The sequence below is a fragment of the Grus americana genome, chromosome 10 (assembly GCF_028858705.1).
Source record: "Grus americana isolate bGruAme1 chromosome 10, bGruAme1.mat, whole genome shotgun sequence".
Lineage (NCBI taxonomy): Eukaryota > Metazoa > Chordata > Aves > Gruiformes > Gruidae > Grus > Grus americana.
Genome location: NC_072861.1, coordinates 22,192,902 through 22,212,563, shown reverse-complemented (window position 1 = coordinate 22,212,563; position 19,662 = coordinate 22,192,902). Strand labels below are relative to the sequence as shown.

The following is a 19,662-nucleotide window of genomic DNA, read 5'->3' as shown; positions in this document are numbered from 1 at the left end:
GCATCAATGTCAAAGCCCTGGGTCAGGCTTTTGCCAAGTGCTGTTGAGCTACTCAACACGTGGCACCAAACAGCACCCAAAGCTTCCTGCAACACCCCGCATCGGCACGGCCACCCCGACCCAGCTCTTCCCCTTGCACTGGATCCGGCGAGCACGCTGAATGTGCCGTGGATGCGACCCTCACCCGCTGTCCTCACCCGCACTGCGGAAACCCAGCAGAAACCCACCTGAGATGGAGGAGAAAGCCCCCAACCAGGTTTTGCAAACTCTGGAGCTAGCTAGAGCTGTCACCCTTGCCCAACTCAGGCCCCAACCATAAAACAAGCTCCACAATAGTGTTATTTATTTTTTTTAAGTCACAAATTATTTCCAGCAGCAGGAGGGTGGAAGGATGCAGCGTGCTGGACCCTGCTTGCCGGCACCCAGCCAGTCTCATAAATGGTTGGCAGCCGGCAGAGCAGCAAACCCATTTCTATTGAAATGAGCTTGTTACTACTAATTTTTACTGGCTTCCCGGTTGATTCATAAAGTTTTGTTGGGTTTTTTTGTTCGGTTGGGTTTCTTGCAGATCTCAGAAAGCAATTCCTGAGACACTTGGGGAAAAACAAGCCCTGGCCTCCCCACGAAGGGCTGCTCCTGCACCCTCGCACGGGCGTCTACGTCCCCCTCAAAACTACGGCATCTTGTTTTCAGGGCTTCGTAAAATCTTATTAGAAAGAGTTCTCTAGTTTTGAATAGGACAAAATCAAAACCGGATGGATTCGGTTTCACCTTATCAGCCCCGTGGCAGAAACAGCTCGAGACTTCAATGGCAGCTGCAGACACATTTTATAGGGATGGTTTGGGTCTGAGATATTAAAACTCACCGTTTTCACATCTGCTCCCTCTCTCCACAACTGGATGCACCAAGTTGTTGCACTAGACAAAACCAACCAGATCGAATCTTGGAGCCTGAGCTTTTGACGAGTACCAGCAAGTATTAGCTGTGGGACTCGGCACAGCTTTGGTCACTGATCTCAAGACCTGCAAGGATGAGTGCTCCTCTTTTCACATGGGCAACGAGAGCCAAAGTGATAGACCCTGCAAACACCAGAAGGGCCACAACAGTTCTACTCCATCAAAAACCCCAACACAGAGACTGTACAATGCAACACACGCGCACTCAGCACCGAGATGGGCCCCTGGACAGGAGCGGAGAGCACCATCAGCCACGTCAAGCCCAGGAGGACAATGCTACGGGAACCAGCCCATGCAGCGTCGCCTTCCCCAGCATCATTTATCTCTGTGTGGTATCTCAAACTGTCTTTAAGACTTTAGCACGGCACTTCCCATATGCTTTGCTTATCGCTTAGACTTAATTAGCGTAGACTTTCCCTACACATTTGTTTCTCTTTTCCAATGTTGGACCCCAAAGAAACCTGCAGCACTGAGCACAAAGCACTGGGCTACTCGTGAAATTCCACAGTTCCCTTTTTGCAAAAACTCGGGTTATGCCACAGCTTCTCCGGATCTACAGAAGAAGAATGGGGAAAAACCTCCCCATATATCTCATTTTCACGTACAACTCACTTTAGGGCTCAAAGAGCAACAAAGACAAAAGCCACCGGAAGAGCTCAGGACTTAATGACTGTGTACGGTGCAGAGCGCAGGAGAAGATGCGCCAGTGCTCCCGAAGGCATCGCTGGGGTCCAGCGACACAACGTCCTCGATTCAGAAGCGAGGGGAAGCAGAGCTGGGGGACTTCCCAGCCGCCACTGTCCATGTTTGCTTTCCCTGCTGCCGGTGCGGGATGGGGCAGGCAGGGATGCTCCGAGATCCCACAGCCTTTCCGGGGGGGGGGGGGGGAGAGATGAATCAACCGCCTCATTCTTCCAAGTGGACAAACTTGCGTTTTGCCGGCGCGGGATCTCACAAACGGACTGTTGTCTGCACGCAGCGCCAGGCGCTCGCCCCCAGTATAGACCACGCTTTGTAACAGCCAAAAGGGGAAAAAAAAAAAAAAAAAAAGGAAATAAAGGGAAGAAAAGCGATGTGCTCTGAACAGCACGTCCAGCCCTCCAGAGACAGGTGGAATAAATCTGAAGACAGCGCAGCGCTATCAGCACTCACCAGCCAGACACCCAAGTGCTACATCTCCATGCAGGTATCTACAGGGCTTTTTTCAAACTCTTCAGTCAACGGGGTTTTTTTTCTTTATTAAATAGACAACGGCAGTTTGCATCACTATGTGTGAAAGCGTAAAGCAGCTGGCACTTTTTTTAAAAGTCTTTAACATTCTTTGGCTCCTCGAATGGAAAAATCTTGGCAAATGAGACCTTAATAAATGGAAAGAGCTGAAAAATAGGCTTTCTGCTGGCGCATTTCACCCCTGCTAATGGAATACGTAGATAAAACCGACACCGTTGTGTCTCAAACCCTTCCGTAGTGCTGCTGCTGTTGCAAGAAATCCTGCCCAGGTATCCCCGGCGTGGTCCTCCTTGCATCGAGAGATGCCCCCCACAGCAGGATGAAGCCTCCAACTCCTCCTCCGGCCTCCAAACCACAGCTGACGCGGGCAGCCTGATCCTCCTCAGCCGCTAAAGAGCATTTAGGAGGAGGAACATCTCCAAACCCATAAAACCCGAATGCAGGCGGAGGAAGGGGAGGGCAACAACCGGCACAGCTCTTCAAAGCCCAGGCGGGGAGACGGCCAAGCTGCAGTGGGTCCAGCTGAGCATCGGTGTCCAGCTGGGACAGCAAATGTGACACGAGGGCACTTGCACAAATTGCCATTGGGGAAGGGAAGGAGGGCTTTGGTCCAGGGTTTGCGCTGGGAACGGCGCTCGCACCAGGATGGGGAGGGCTGGGGGATGCTGCAGGGCAGGACCATGCAGGCTCCACTGCGAGGGGCCCTCGTACCCTCGGGAAAGGTCTCCTGCTCCCCCGGGAACAGAAAACCGCTGCGAAGAAAAATACAAATTCTCTACTGATCCCTCTCTCTCGCACCGCTGGGAATGTGACTTTTTGGCAGGTTTCGTACGCGGGTTTTTATAACCTGAAATGCAAAATGCCAAGTACAAAGAGAGGCATCGCAGCCTGTCTGTTCCAGTCGAAGTCTGCATCCCCGTGGAGAGGCAGGAACGCGTTTTATTGCATGAGGGAATTCAGGTCTGCTCGTCAAGAGTTAATGCTTAGGCATTGGGGAGGGGGGGAAGGCAGCTTTTTTACCACCAGCTAAACAAGGCGTCCAGACTGCAGCTGGACCCGCGCAGGGCATTACTGGGGGGGGGGGGGGGGGCTGGCCCAGCTGGGACGGGGTGCTGCTGCTCCGCGGGGGCACCCGAGAGCATCCGTGCCATCGCCGCTGCGGGACGGCATTACTGCACACCCTGGGCACGCCGCCGCCGGACGGGCGCAGCTCCGCACCAGCCGCGGCTCAGCCTCCCTTGTGCTGCCACCCAACATAAAACACAACCCTGAACCCCAATACGGGCTTCACCCCAGCGGGACATCCCGGGGTCATTGAAACGACCACACGGCTCCGCCGGGGAAGCAAACCGCCGGCACCAGCACCAGCTGCTTGCCTTGAAATGTGGGGAAAAAAGGCTGATGAAGGAGACGCTCGGGCAGGAACAGGCTTTTGGTTTTAACTGCATTTATATCCTGCGACGTTGCTGGCGTTTTCCCATAGCCAAAGCGATGCTCAGCTTCTCACCAAAGCAAAAGCAGCTCCGGGAAGGAGGCAGCAGGGCAGCAACACGCTCCAGCCCTTCAATGCTGGAGACCATTTAATCCCTGCTCCAGCCCCAGGAGCTGCAAAGGCCATTACAAGTCAGCATTTAGCAACTCTGGAAGAGGTCAGCCAAGACAGGCATTTCTATGCAAAATGTTTTTGTTCTTAGGGGGGAAAAAAAAAAAACCCAAACCCAAAACAAACAAGGAATTCAACAGTTCTCAGCATCTGAAGCCCAGACCCCAACACTGGCGGTGCATCGCTCAACTTCTCGCCAACCTCCCCTCTCTGAGCGCTCAGTCCCCGTAGCAATACTTTTTTCAGGCTAAACACCCACTTTCTGGGGAATCGACCAAAGGAAAGGCATAAAACAGGAGGGAGAGCGAGTGCAGCCCGCTGCTGGGACAAGCGCCATCCAAACCCGATGCCCCATGAGCACGGTGGGACCTCGACGAGCTGACGTCCCTCCTCATCCTCCATCACCACCAAACACCTCAATCCCACGCAGGACGGGGAGGCACACGCTCCTCTCCTCCCTCCCGGAGCCCACGGCGCAGCAGGACACACAGCAGCGCTCGGCAGGGCCGGGAATCACGGCAGCCGCGTGCTTAATCCCCTCCGATCCCAAGCACTTTGGAAGGACAAAGAGCCGAGTCTCCTTTGCCAGTAAATCGAACCTGCGGTTCCAGGGGCTCGAGGCACTTCAAAGCCCGCAGCAGCCCAGCCAGCAGCAGTAAAGGGATGTACTTTTCAGCTGTCGAGCAGCAAAGTAAAATCCACACAAATAAGCAGTGTTCCAGAAAACCAGGTTTAACCATCAGCGGCTCCAAACGACGGGGGATGTTTTTCCTGAAGGGTTTTTTTTTTTTTTCCCTTCTCCCTCCTTTCCAATTTGTCTTGGGGTATTTTATTTTATTTTTTTTTTTCTTTCTTACTAAAACACGTCTCAAGCTCCCACACCACACACCCTTTTCAGGTCTGAGCATCCTCCAGAGGTAAAATGCTGAGTTAGGTATTGGAGTCCAGGAAAGGAGGTGCCTTTGATGAATAGCAAATCTACAGACTTCAATCGTTTCGGTGAGCGCCACAGATTTAATAAGTTATTTCCGTGGAAAACCTTAGTAACTCAGTTATGAATCAAGCCTATAAACACCTCTCACTCATCAAAGTGCCACAAAAAAATCTATTACTGTAACTGTGAATACAAGCCTCTCTCTACAGGTCCCTATAAGAAGCCAAAATTCCTCCTTCAAAACATTCACCATTTTCAAAGGTCATAAATACACTATGTCCAGTATTCAGCAAATCCATTTGAAAAGCAAAACACAGGCACAGAGAAAAAGTAAAGTTCAAACAAAGACGTACCATCAGATACGCACTGTTTAAAAGACACAACCGGAGTTACATCAAAAGAACTTTTACTACCTAGAAAGCCATATCCAACTCCTAATAGGGTGCAAGAATGTCATGTTTTGGCTACAAAGATTAAACTAATTTACTTTTAAGTAACTTGCTTACTTCCTGATGTTTCTTTTTTTAAGTGTGATGCTTAGGTGCTTGGAGAAGCGAGGGATGTGATTATTCTGTGATTCAAGGCCAAACATCATAACTACTCAATGAACCACAGACAAAAACATATTTTATCTGGGTGTTGTACTTACTCCAAGAACTTCTAGGCTGAAAACATCCCGGCTAGCTGCGAAAAGCCATCCCAGTTCCAGGTAAAGGGAGGGAGAGAAAGGGCAACTCTCTCTCCTCCTCTGCAGAAACGTACTGAGAAATTCAGCGCATGGTACCCACGGTACCGTCACTTCGGGGCATCGTCCTGCCCGGCTCCATCACGGCAAGTTCTCCTTCGGAGCTGGGGAGCTGCGCGTACGCACAAACGCAGAGGTATCGCCTGCAAAGCAGCTTTAACCCTGGCACTAGGCGCGGGGCCAAACGTTGGTAAGACCAACCTTCTTCCACCCCTTGTGCAACAGGCAGTCGGCGTTACTCCGGACACACCAGCCTGAGGCTCTGGCAGCCACTTTTGCTTTTTTTTCCTCCTTCTTCTGGACTAGGGACAGCTCTCCTTGTCCACGTTTTTCCGAGTGCTGTCTGTGTTGGAGGGTTAAAGCCGTAGTATCAGCCACCGTAATTAAAGAGGGAAGATGTTCTACGTTCTCGCACGTGGAGCCACGCAAGCAATGGATGGTGATGGGGGGGGGGGGGGTGTTCGGCTCAATTCGCAGCTCTGCTACCACCACCCCGTCTACCCCGGGGAAAGTCACCGACCCCCTGGCTCATCGCAGGGAGGGACACCTGGGGAGAAGGGAGTCCACCACCGTTTCATCATTCAGAGGAAGAACATCACCAGAGCTGTCTCAACTAAAGATGCTCCTCGGGGCAGGCAGGTCCTTGGGACACAGCACCCCGGTTGAACACAGGATGCCGTGGGAGCTCCCTCCCGTCCTCCCTGCTCAGCACCACTGGTGCACTGCGAACAGCGCTGATCTTGCAAAGCATTTGTACAGCTCATTATGAAGGGACATTTCTCCCATCTCCCAGTCCAGAAGATACGTTCTCTCCTGGAAGACAGTACTTTTGTAGGCTGGTGATGATGCTCTCTCGCTGCGCAGGGTGCAAAGCCTCAGAACAATCTGTATTTCCCTCCTCGGGAGACCTTCAGCACAAGCAATCTCTTTTTCCATCTCCAGCAAATTCCCCAGTGGTCCCTCACCCTTCCCAAGATGGATTTCCCCTCCCCACGTGACTAACCTGGCTCAGCTCCCAATTAATTTCAAGACCAAAAGGCTTGTGTAGCAAGCTCATAACGCATGGGATATTTTTATAAACAGGTGTCGCTTGCTTTAGAAACCCTTCTACAGCTGCATGGCCACTGCCGAAATTTCATCCTCCTTCCAGAGGATCTGCACAGATGGGGCCACTGGCACCTCTCCTGCTTCTCCAGACGGGACGTTGGGTACAACTGGCAACGTGAAGGTGCATCGTCACCAAAGCACGGTCATCCACAAGCTCTACAGGAGCAAGTTCCTGTAGACGTCAACGCTCAACTGTTGGGTTTGGTGGCCCAACATGAGTTGCCCTGCAGAGTTTTAATGGAGAAACAACCACATGCAGGGAGCATCCTCCCCAGCCTTGACCTCAGGTACTTTTTCTTCAATTGGTAAATAAGGGTGTATTCGCTCCGTCTCACTGCTCCGGACAACATCTTCACCTGCACACGAACAACCCAAGTGGAGTACTCTCTGCTGGGTTACGTTGCTCGTGGATGAAGCGCTGCCATCAACAGGCTTTGAACACAACGAGGAGCCCACCCGGCTGCAGGATGAACGATGGCTTCCCTTCCCTTTCTGCTCCGAAGGAGAAAGGATTTCAACTCCAGGAGCTGCCACCTGAGCCATAAGCACAAACGTAACGCGAAAAAACTCGCAGTCCTCCTGTAAATCTACAGGCGGCGGTGGATTTATCATCGACCCGCGAAGACATTTGCTGTAGAATAAAACAGCACGCCTGCACCTCTCCGAAAGGGACAGGCGCTGAAAGCCTGGGGACGCCGTCTCCGAGAGCATCCCCACCTTCCCTTTCAGGGATTAATTCCGTGACTCACCCCGGAGTTCGTAACGCTGCCTTTGATGTCAGCCCCAGGCAGGGCCAGAAGCTGCCCAGGAACAAACCCAAAGCAAAGGCAGGTTATTGTTCTGAAGTTCTCCCAACCACCGGGAAGGATGCTTCTGCGTGGCCACGCTCTCCGACCGGGATTCCAACGTTCGCGGCCGTCCACGGCCACGTGGGGAAAATTTTCGCACCGAGCAAAGAATTCCTCTCTGAAGTGCACTGGAAAATAGATGCACTTTATTTCCCATTGGCAAACTAAAACTATGGAAGAAAAATGTTTAATATAAAAACATCTGACAAAGCACCTCCAGGATGTATTTTTTCGCATCAAAGAAGTAGCTCTTGGCAACAGGCTCGCTCCTCCGACAAGAAAAGTTTTTAGCCAAACCCTGATTGTTATAGACTGCGCAGAGTAAGACACGCCAGCGAACTTAAAGTTAAATATGAAAGAAAAAGGAAACCAAAACCATTACTGGCCCAAATAAACATCTGTCTGTGATTAAACTGGATGCACAGATATGCTCTGCTGCTTTTTTTTTTTTAATGGATTTTTGTTTCTGCAATAGGACAGGGGGAAGAAAGGACGAAAAGGCTCCACGGTGCTGCTGGGTCAGACCCATCCCGCAGCCCCCAGCCCCCGGCGCTGCCACCTGGAGCCGGCACCCGCACCCATGGCCATGGCGGGAGCCCGGCACCAGGACGCACCGAAGCCAGAGGCGATCATCGGAAAGTTGCCAAACCAACATTTCACCACCAGAAGAAATTGCCACCCTATTAATGAGAAAAATATCTTTTTTTTTTTTTTTCTTTCTCTATTAACAGGTAATTTCACAATCTCTCCCCCAATCTGGAAAGGGCAATGTTTGCTCAGTTTCCATACATATCCGCCTTACATATTTATAGGCTTTTTTTTCCTACTCCTAACACACAGGATCTTCATAAATTTTCTTGTTAGCATAAATCCTTGCAGTCTGTTATTTCTGGGGGGGAGAGGAAGAGAGACATTCACTTTCTCCATTCAGTGGGTTTTAAAATATGCTTCCTTAAGTTCATCCTAAATATTGCTGGAAGCAGAAAAAAACCCTCCGGCTCTCGCTTTGGAGCTGTGGCGTTGCTTCAGCGGGGCTGAGTCACCGGCTGGGATGGACGGGCACGCTCCCACCTTCCTCCTCCCTTCGGGGGTACGGGGACCCTGCTCCCCAAATCCAACACCTCCCAGTCTCATCACCGCCCTGCAAGCAACTTCTCTACCTTCCCAAGCCTTGAAAAAAAATCCAAAATAATTTAAATAAGCTCCAGACCATTCAGTCTCTCTTTGTTTCTCCCCTCTCTGTCAAATCACAATTATCCTCCACCAACTTTGGAGGGGACAACACAGAAGAAGTCACCCAGCAGACCCCATCTCTACACGGAGCCTGTCACCTTCGAGGCTCAGAGCAGACTCACGCGTGCGCTTCCACTTTCGGGTACGGCTCCCCATCGCTCCGGGGGGCAGAGAGGAATTAATCCCTCCTCCAAAAAACCACCAACTCACAGTTTCTTCTTTCGGATGCACATTCCCAGCTACAAATGAGTTCACCGGAGTGAAACTCTTCAAGAGTTTCAGCACATGGGAAGTGAATTGATTTCAAAATCTTAAAAAAAAAAAAAAAATTAGTAATTTTGGAAAAATCTAAAGCAACATCTTCCCTGGCTTCTTGCTGCTGGTGCAACTGCTCTCGCCAGCTCCTGCTGTCCCCACTCCCCTCTGCCCTTCTCCCATTCCCAGCTCTCACTTCTCCCCCGGTAGCACTTATTTCTCCTCTTCACTCAGGTGTGTTACTGAGCACCGAACCGCTCTCATTTCTCCCATCCGAATCCGCCCAGTGCTGAGCATCCCCTAACTCCGGGCACCGGGACGGGGTGCAGGATGCAGCCCTCCTGCGCGCTGCAGAACTACAGGGAGGTGGGCTGGACACGGACACCCACCTCGGCAAGGAGCCCTTTCCCTCCGGAAAACCCTGCCACACGCAGGGCTGCAGCCTCGCGGGCAACATCGGTTCCCAAAGGCATTTCCATACGAACAATGAAACTTTCCGTGCAAACACTGGTATGACTCCCGATTAAGTGAGGAGTAACGAGCAGGCATGTAGCGACATATGAGACAGGCTCTAGTGATGAATGGCTCATTCTGAGGTAAAATAACTATCGTAAGAGCTTTGGCACTGACTGCTGCAGGCATCGTCTTCATTAAGTATCTTCAACGGAGACACCCAGCCGGTGCGGGACCGCTGCACGGTGGCCGGGGACTTTGCTGCGAGGCGGCAGTGAGTTGCACCCATCGCTACCTGTCTGCTCCTACAGCTAATTACTCATCCTTATTTATTATTGCTCCGATGAAAACCGATGCCCCCAACGCTTCTGCAGTCTCTAGAGGACGGACAAGCTGCTCCAGACCCGCGGTGGCCACGAGCGATGGTCCAGTCAGCATGGAGACCTACGGGAGGCTCCCAAGCAGCGTCACCACCTCTTGCCCTTCTACCTGTGCTCACCCCTTCCCCTCCCGCATGGTCCTCAGGACCTCCAGAACTTAACGCCACCACTAGCAAGAACCCTGGTCACTACTCGCAGGAATTCACGGGGCTTTTTTAGCCAGAAAGACAGACCGACGCAGCGTGCTGTGCAAGGGGAGCGCCGAGGAGCGGAGCTATTTCATGGGAAGAGAGGGTCCTTCCCAGGGAAGGTGAGGGATAGCCCTGTGGGATTTAGGTGAAGGCGAGCAATCCCAAAGCCCGTGGCCCACAACATCTGCTCCAGCACGTCCCCACCATACTGAACTAGTTCCCGCAGCAGCAGCGCAGCCCTCTACAAGCCTGGCAAGTCTAACGGGTACAGCAGCTTCTTGGCATGCGGTAGAGGAGCCAAGTCTGAGGGGAAGGGAAAAAAAAAAAAAATTACTACAAATGTTCCACCGATTATGAGTCACGGGGCCGAGCTTTTGTTTCTGCCTTGCTGGATTTTGCCCTTTCCCTGGTATTTCCCCAGCTCCGGCCGGGCGAGCCGCGGGGACACCGACACCGGCCAAGGCTCTGCCGGCAGCTGGGGGACGGGCACAGCGCCGGTGGTCAGGGGAACCACCCGGGCTCAAAATACAACCCTCAAACCAGGCAGTTTTCTTCACCTCCGCTCCCCAGGCATAGACGGCTGCAGAAATAAATCTAATGAGGAAGAGACGGAGCCCCTCTTCATGCTCCCGCAAGCCTGAATGTGACACTGCTTGAGCTCAGAAGATGGAAACTTTGGGATCAAACACCTCCGAGTGCCTTTTCCCGCCAACCCAGATCTTCCCAAGCCATTGCACCCCACTGAGAAATCGGGAGCATCCCCAACCCAAGGGAAATGCTGTGGATGGACACCGATCCTTGGACAGACAGCTTCATTGCATGACCCAAACGCTTCGAACCTCTGATGAAGAGGACCCTGGGGGTGTTATCCATCAATCCAGTTCATGACACAGAAGGTCGCATCCACAACTACTCACAACTTGTGCTGCCACTCAGCATTGACTGTTATTCCAAATTTTATAGCGAGCCTGCTAGTTAACTGAAGACTTTTTCCACCTTTAAGAGCAGTATTATAGCCATGAAAAGGTCTACTTCAAAAAGAGGGGTTGGGGTTTTTTTTGAATTTATACAGATGACAATCTTTTGACTTCGTGCTAAAACTTCCTGTTTAGAAGTTCATCAAGTAAACGAACAGCAGTAGAAGAATGGTTCTCTTTGTTATCCAAAACTGAATTTTGTGGTTTTAGTAGGAAAAGCCTTTTTTGATGATCAAAGCTGAGGCAATAAATAGTCGTGGCTTGATGCTAGATCCAAAACGTACTTATTTTTGGAACAGGAGTTAAACGCACACTGAGCTCCTTCGGTGCACACAAGAAAATGCGGGGAAGACCACGTGCTTTGTGTCTCCTTTACACAGGCCTACATTTCAAGCAGACCTATTAAATAAGTTGAAATGGAGAATAAACAAACTGAAATACAGCAGATTGACCGGAGTCTAAGTGGTTTTTTCTCCTTTTACTTCCCCGTGATGACAAGTAGGGGTTAACTTCAGTGAAGCTCTTATCCTCTTTCAGCAATCATGAGCACTGGGGAAAAATAAATCACGCAGCCCCAGACTCTTATTAAAAGTTACACCATTGGAAACTACACAGGGGGAGAGGAGGTATCCGATTTCAGTACAATCTCGGTCACATGTTATCATTATATTGTTCAAGTAAAAGTTAAAATCTCTCTTCTATTCCAGAAAATCCACCAGATGTCCCATAAAGGACTCAGCTGTGAGAGAAGCTAAACCGTCACATCCTTAGGAACCCCGGTTTCCAAACTCGGCTGCCGTAATTAATGGCAATTATCAAGTTACAATAAAAGCCATGGGCATGGGGAGCTTTACGGACGTGCATCCAGCCCGAGGAATGTTTGTTAGGAATTGCAAACGCATATTTATTATAGCGCAACGCGGAACGATCCAACTCCTGGCTATCAATTGTTCCCCTGCTACGGACACTTGGCAGCACAACAAAAGCAACGCGGGGCCGGCACGCTGCATTCGGTCGCAAAACCGACCCGCGTAGGAGAACCTTAAAGGAGAAGAGGAAGGGAAAAATCCCTGGAGGGAAATGTGCCCCCGTGCCCACGACGCTGCCGTGCCATGCCCTTTAAATGTTCTTTAAAGTGCTGCGGAATCAGGATCGGCTTAAACGTCCCAAGCAAGCGGCGGGTCTCACCAAACCGGCCGTAAACTCTTGCAGGAGGAGAATGAGAAGAAAAAAAGCCGTGGCTGACAGACCAGAACCCCAAGGGTTCCCCCCTCCACCCCCATCAGCTTGCAGCAAACCCCATCCACGTGCTCCGCAATCCGGCAGCTCAGCACCGGCTCAACAATCCTGCCCCACCACAAACCCCACCCCAACCGCTGAAGGAGGCACATGGGGCTTCACCGGGACGATGGGCTTCTCTGTCTTCACCTCAGCGCTCAGACCATTACCCAAGTCATTCCTTACATAGGAATTAAACCTGGTCCTAGAACAGGTCCCTCCTGCCCCCCCCGCAGTCAGCCCCCACCAGAGGGGAAGGACGAGAACCCATCGGCGGAGCCAGAGCCCAATGCCAAGCGAATCAAAGTCCCAACTCTCCGCCTGCTTGCGGGTAAAACCACCCCGGGGCCTTACAGAGCACCATTAAATGAATGAAAGGTTGCAGGGGTGGGGCAGAGCAAAAAAACCAAGACCTAATTAAGCAGAGCTTTGTTCAGGAGCTTCGATGGCATCGTAGCTGGGAGCTCTGCTCAGGAAAGCAGGGTTCGCACTGCAGGGCCAGGACCCAACAGGTCACACAAGCTGGACGGACTCGGCAAGAACCGCCACAAAGCGGCACGGTTTGAAAACGGCCTCATCGCCCCCGGTGACGGCGTGCTGCCCAGCCCCACGCCAGCCCACGGCCCCGGGGCTCGAGCGAGGGCTAGGTGGCTTCACGAGGGACACGCACGGCCCCGTGGCCACCCACCACGTTCATCCCACCTTACCGCAACACGCGGAGCGCAGGCGTCTCTGACAACCAGCTCGAGTAGCTTCTTTTTTTTTTTTTTTTGTCCCCCTCCGTTCACACCAGGAACCCAAACGAACGAATGGCAGCACCACGACCCCCCCACCCCATCTCCTCCCGCATTCCTGCCCCAGCCGCCAGCTCCCCGGCGCAGACCGCACGTGAGGGAAGGTGCAAACATCTACCAACCTGAGAAGTCTCCAGGTGTGACATTGGGTGAGTTTGTAGCCTCTGTTTCAGTGTAAGACAACGTGGAATCTGATAGATCTGGGGGGGGAAAAAGCAAAACAAAACAAAACAAAACGTGCTTTTAGTCCTCCTGCGTTTGCAAGCGCTACGTGAGCACCCGCGGCTCTTCGGCTTCCCACCACCTCCCTGACAGAAGCTCTCCACCGGGCCAGAAAGCAACGATTAACTTTGTACCTCTACCATGCAAATACAACGTTTGAATTGCTTCGACCACAAAAATAACTGCAGTGAAGTTGATCAAACAAGTAGGAACTTGGTGCTTACTGGATAAAGTTACATTAAGCCTCTAAACAATTCATAGTTACTATACTTAATTATCACCATTAAAATTCTTGAAGCTGTTTATTCTTGCTTCCTTCCTTCCTTCCTCTTTGCTGAAGCGAAGGAAACTTTGTTTTAACAAGTTAAGAGTCTTTGTTATTCTCCCTTGCTTACACCCCTCTAATTAAGTGCTCAACTGTTTGCTCACAGATTAACTATTATTTTTCCAATCAAACAAGCCAGTGAAGCAAATTTCAATTCCCTGGCTGTTGTTTTCATAAAGTCACGTGTCGCTCGCTATCATCTCTCCCTGCAGCACAAGCAGTTTCTAAAGGGAATTAACTTGAAAGGGGGAGTGTGGGGAGGGACAACTCCTTTTTTTTTTGCCTCCACACCTAATAAAATAACCCCAAAAATGGAAAAAAAAAAATAAAAAAATCAAACAAGCCACGCCCAGCAAATTTTGCTTTGCAGGATGCTCTGGTGCCCTGTGCCACAGCCCGGCTGCAGGGACGGAGGAGCGGGTCCCCCGACAGGCGTGCACGCACCGGCTGAGCGGCCGCGTGGCAGGCAGGTCGCAGGCAGCTGCCGGGTCTGGCAGGGCAGGGCAGGGCACGGACTCGGCTTTGGCACGGGGCAGCTCCCGCCTCCCCTCGGGGCTGGGAGGGACAGGCAGGCACCCTGTCCCGCTCCTTATCGCTGTCCCGCTCCTTATCGCCCTGGCAAACCCCGGCTGTCTCCTCCCTGTCCCTGCCCGACGGGGAGCATCTCGCCTCGGTCGTTACCTCCTCTGTGAATCAGAGCCGCCAGCTACGGGCTGAAGGGAGGAATCCCACGCTCCAGACGCAGCCACAGCAAGAAACCCAAGAGAGACGTGGGATTCCTCCCTTCCCTCCCGCGTCTTTGCTTCCCATTTACTTGAGCTGAGAAAGGACGGTCAGGATTGCAGTGATGCCAACTCAAACCATCGCCGAGCCAACGTGCGCCACGCAGGACCGGGCTCCGAGGCCGCATCGTGCCAGGCTCTCCGGCCGCCTTCGCTTCGCGCCCAGCCTACCCACCCAAGCCGCTTTCACTGGCCTTTTTAAAAAAAGCTTTTGGGAAAAGCGAAATGCTGTTCAGAAACTATACAGCGCCGAGTTTCAAAGAGTTTACGTCTCGTTTTAATCAGCAGAGGAAGGGCAATAGCCGGTTCCTCCGCAGCGCTGTGCAGCCAGGGCTTTATGGAAATGGCACCCAGGAGCTCCCACTCCCCCTCCGCTCCATCATCCCGCAGATTACACACGCAGACAAAACATGACGTCTGGTAACCTTTCATTACGCCTTCATTAAAAATAACGCTTCGTATTATTTTGGAAAATATGCATGTGTCTACACGGCAATTTGGTATGATAAACTGACATCCATTTACTTCTTAAACCCGTCAGCTGATGCTTGCTCAGAAATAATGAGCAGCCATAAAATCCCGACTTGTTGGCTTTTGCCTGACGTGCCATGTAGGGATGCCTTAGAACCCACACCGGGACTGCACCGTGAAAGAGAGCTGCCTGGAGCTCAGAAGAGGGAAAACACGTACCCAGTGGCTTTTGCTCATCATTAGGAGACAGCCGAGAGTAGGGAGGTGGTGGAGACTCTGCAAAAACAAAACTTTATGTTAGTGCTGTGTTGGGTTTATCAACGAAACCCTCACGCTGTCTCTTTCAGGGCAGGAACTCTTTCAAGGTTATAAATACCCAATGGAAGAAAACCCACTTGGAAGGAACTGGAGACCAAGAGTTTTCCAAATCTTTCAAGAATGGGGGTTCTGCCTTGACCTGTCAAAGTGGGCTTTATTACCGAAAACGCTGCAGTTCTGCCCCACACCCCTGCCCGGGCACCCGTGACCCAAAGCCTACAAAAACCAGCACGTTGCTCTCAAAGAACGATGCTTTCATCATCTGCGTTGGGAGACAACCCTCCAACCACGGCTCGCGCGCACACACGGACTTAACAAGAGCTCCCCGAACACACTACGAGGGCTGAAAAAGGGTGTTGGGTGATGAAAAGCCACTCCTCTCTTGGCACTCAAAGAGCCCAGGCTGGCTTCAGCCACCAAACTAACTTTGGTCCATCCCAGCAAAGCCCTCGGCACACGAGCAGCTCAGCAGCAGAAGCCTCCTGTGATCCCGCGCAGCCTGACCTTGATTCAGCAAAGCTCCCCGGCGCACGCTCGGCTTTAAGCGGCAGCACATCAGCAGTCATGTGCTTAAAGTTAAGCAAGCCCTTAGAAGTGCTCTGCTGAATCCGGTCCTCTAACTGGCTCTTGCCCTGCTTCTAAGAGTCAAGGCCATGTGAAAGGCTGACAGAGGTCCTCCGTCACCTTCGTGCACTGGTTAGAGGCGGGTTTTTTACCTTCTGAATTATGGCAGTGACGTGCTTTCTGAATTACAACTTGCTAAAATTAAGGTACGCAAAGCCGGCTGAGCTCTATCACAGCACCGGCGTTGAGCAGATGCTGACTTCAGTGAGAAATTGTCCTGAGGAGTCAATAGCATCACGTTGACCCCAAACTACTGAAACAAGGGTTTGCTCCTCAGTTCCCACATGGATCCAAAAGCAAGGCACTCGGCCCAACAACTGCAGCTCAGCTTGGGTTAGTTCATGAAGAACAACCTCAGCACCCCCCGCGCGATGGTCCTGGGATGGCCTGTGGTCATTTATTGCTTCTGAGAAAAAAATAAAGGTTCCTCATCTCTCCTAACCGAGCAAGCTGCCCAGCAGCAAGATGCTCTTCATAGAACCATAGAATGGTTTGGGTTGGAAGGGACCTTAAAGATCATCTAGTTCCACCCCCCCTGCTGCGGGCAGGGACACCCTCCACTAGACCACGTTGCCCAAAGCCTTCTCACAGAAGCAGCCTCAAAGAAAAAAAAATAAAAAATGGTGCCAATGTCCCAATCTGGCTGTAATGGGCCGACCCACGCCAGCGCCAGACCTGCTGCCACAGGGGACGACTTCGAAACGCCGCCGCATTTTCGCACCACTCGGCCACATCCCTCCCCAATAAAGTGGGTGACAGACACCAACATGCACCGAGAGCGGACGGTCTCTGCAGGGAGCCGTGCAAACACGGGTGGAAAAGGGCACCGAGGCCTCGCCCGGGCTCCCGCCGCCATCCCCAGCGCCCGGGTGGGGCCCTGGCACAGACACCCGCTATCAAAATGATAAGGAGCCACTCGATAAAAGCTCTGCTCTCTACTACTCCCTGCACAGGGCTTGTAGTCAGGCACTGCTGGGAAAAACAACCACCGCTGCAGGAAAGCGACCTGGAAACTTTGCCCGTTCCTAAAATAAATGCACGGTCCCTACAAGCGCACGTCTGCTCCAACTGAAGCAAAAAGCTGCTTCCAGCCTCTAGCGATCTTCGGGGGGGTGTGTGGGGGGGGGGGAGCACGCCCAGCACAGAAGTTTCTTTCAAACAAGTGATGCAAAGCGAGGCAGGATCCCGGATTGCAAAACGGATTTTAAAAAAAAAAAATTAAAAAAATTACCAAAAAAAAAAAAAAATCAAAGCTCTTGCCAAGAAAGCGACTGTCAGCAGGACGTCGGTGTCCTCCAGGATCCCTCTGCCCACGGTAAAACATAAGAAAACCCCCAGAAACGCATGAGCTCCGGCTCTCCCCGCTTCCACGCGGGTTCGGCGTTCCCCCGTGGCGGGGGCATCCCCCCGCAGCCCCCTCCCGGCCGCGGCCCCGGTGCGCCCGGCGGGGCCCTGCGGCTTTAAGCCGGCGGCGGTAATTGCCCGGCTCCCCGGCCGCTCCGATAAACAGCGAGCCAGGCTGGCGCCAGCAGTATGCAAACTGCGTATTATCGCCCCTTCGGCACCTAAATAGCAGGGGGGAACCTCCGCGGGAAGGGGGGGGGGGGGAAGAAGGGGGGGGAGGGAAAAAAAAGCTTTTTAAGCACAACTGGGAACCGCTCTCGGCTGGAGTGGGGGGTGCCGGCCCGGGGGAGGGGAGACCCCAGGTCAGGCGCATCCCGGCCGGGCATCCCCGCCGGTGCGTGGGGCCGGGGCACGGCTGCCCCCGAGGGTCCGAATAAGGGGCCAGGAACCCCAAACCCCCAAATCGGGGCGGGAAGAAGGACCCCGACAACACACACATACGCACCCCCCCCCCGGCCAGCCGCTCCTCACCTGGCCCACAGAGGCGGCTGAAGTGGTAGGGGTTGCAGCAGACGGTGGGTCCGTCGGCGACGCCGAAGCTCTGGCACTCGCAGAGGGGTTTCAGCTCGGCGGGGTGCTGCAGGTCGGGCCAGCGGAAGAGTTTGCCCAAGAGCAGGTGGGGGGGCGCCGCTTGGCCCCCCAGGCGCACCTCGGTGCGGGCCACCAGCACGCAGCCGCTGGGCATGCCCCCGCGGGACTCCACCGCCTCCAGCAGGCTGTCCAGCGAGCGCTCCTTCAGCCGCTTCAGCAGGGAGTAGGTGACGGCCTTCAGCTCCTGCTCCAGCAGCAGCAGCCGCGATCGCGCCTCCCGGCCCCGCCGCTCCGGGGAGCCGCCGTCGGTCGCGCCGTCGGGGCTGGGGGGGGCGACGACAACGGAGGCGGCGGCGGCGGCGGGCTGTGGGCCGCCCGGCTCCCGCTCCTTGAAGAGGCAGCAGGTCACCGTCCGGCCGTCGTTCTCCTGCGCCCGCCGCGGGCTCGCCCCCTCGGCGCCCTCCCGCCGCGGCGGGGCGCGGAGCCGGGCCCCGCTCCGCTCCGCCATGGGGTCCCCGCGGGTCGCCGCCTCGCCCGCCGCCCCGCCGCGCCGCTCCTCCGCCTCCCGCAGCAGGCTGCGCGCTACCGCGCGGATCTCGGCCGAGGGGTTTTTCTCCGGGATCTTGCAGCTACCGGTGGCTCCGAGGTCGTGGCCGCTCCTGGCGCTCCCATCTCCGCCGTCCCTGTCCGGAATGACGCGGCTCCTCCAAAGTCGCCGCACCAGCCCTGAGCGTTTGGACCTGAACATACGACACGCGGGCGGCCGGGGGTCGCGTCGCTCTCCGCCGCCACTCGCCACCCCCCCGCCCCCCCCCCCCGGGCTTCCTCGCTCCGCCGCCGGCTTTATCTCATCTCAGACCCGCCGCCCTCGCAGCCTGCCCGGAGCACCCGGCGCGGCGGTTTGTTTCCCCGCGGCCCTGCCCAGCGAATCGCCGACGGCCCGCGGCGGGGCCGCACCATGGGGGAGGCGGCGGGGAGGGAGCGCGGCGCGGGCATAGACGGCGCCGCGGGGGCTGCGCCGACGCCCGCGGCGGTGCGGGGCCGCTCCCGTGGCGGCGCTGGGGCTCGGGCGCGCCGCGCCGTGCCCTACATCGGCTGCCAACGCGGGGCCAGGCGGGGAGCGGCGGGGGAGCGGGACGGGGCCGGGGAAGAGCCCGGGGCAGCGCTCGGCTGCGCCCCTCGGCGGCTCCACCGTACGACGGGGGCGGGGAGGCGGAGGAGGAGGAGGAGAGGCGGGGGGGGGGGGGGGAGTGCCCCGGCGCGGGGGTGCCGCCCGGCGGGGAACTGGCGCCGGGTCCGCGCTCGGAGGTATCAATTCCCTTCGGCCAAAAATAGTAAAAAAAAAAAAAAAAAAAAAAAAAGGCAAAAAGGTAAAAAAAAAATTAAAAAATCAAAAAGGCAAAAAACCAACAGCAGAACCCAGGGCGAAGGCCGGTGTCAGCACGTGAGTTGTACGTATCCCAGAGGCGCGGCCGCAGGTCCCGCGGTCGGGGCGCAGCGCGGGCCGGTCCGGTCCCGCGGCCGGCGGGTCCCCGCGCTCCCCTGCGCGCGGCTGCCGGGGCCGCCGCCGCCGCCTCCGCGCTCGCTCGCTCGCTCGCGCCCGCCCGCCCTCGCTGGCTTTTGTGTGGCTGGGGCGCGCACGCAGGGCCCCTCGCGAGCGGCGGCGCGATTGGCTGCCGCCCATCATGTGCCAGTCTAGACACTTTGGCGGCTCCGCGCGGCACCGAGTGTTGCGCAAACACCGGCTCAAGTTTCCGAACTCTTAAAGGGACAGGCGCCCCGCTGCCCCTCACTAACGGGTTGGGGGGGGGGGGGGGAAGCAGCCGCTCCGGGGAGGCGCCTTCCCCCACCGCGCTTCCAGCGGGCGGCCGGCGGCTGCCTGCCCCGCGGGGACCGGGAAGGACATGGGGAGGGGGGGGCCCGCCCGCCGCGGTCGCCCGGGGGAAAGTAGGTCATGGCGGCGCGGCGGCGGCGCAGGGGTTAAGGCCGCTCCCCCCCCC

The 19,662-nt window shown here is 54.8% G+C and overlaps 1 protein-coding gene across 1 annotated transcript in view; it reads right to left on the bottom strand.

Moving 5' to 3' along the window:
• The window catches only part of SMAD6 (SMAD family member 6), a 43,467-nt gene extending 24,125 nt beyond the window's left edge, over nt 1-19,342 (bottom strand). The window contains exons 1-3 of the mRNA XM_054837309.1: nt 17,603-19,342; nt 15,005-15,061; nt 13,108-13,185 (exon numbers count right to left, since the gene is read on the bottom strand). Coding sequence (XP_054693284.1) covers nt 13,108-13,185; nt 15,005-15,061; nt 17,603-18,410 — 943 coding nt within the window. The 5' untranslated portion in view covers nt 18,411-19,342. The remainder of the gene's footprint in view (nt 1-13,107; nt 13,186-15,004; nt 15,062-17,602) is intronic.
• Between the last annotated feature and the right edge of the window lie 320 nt (nt 19,343-19,662).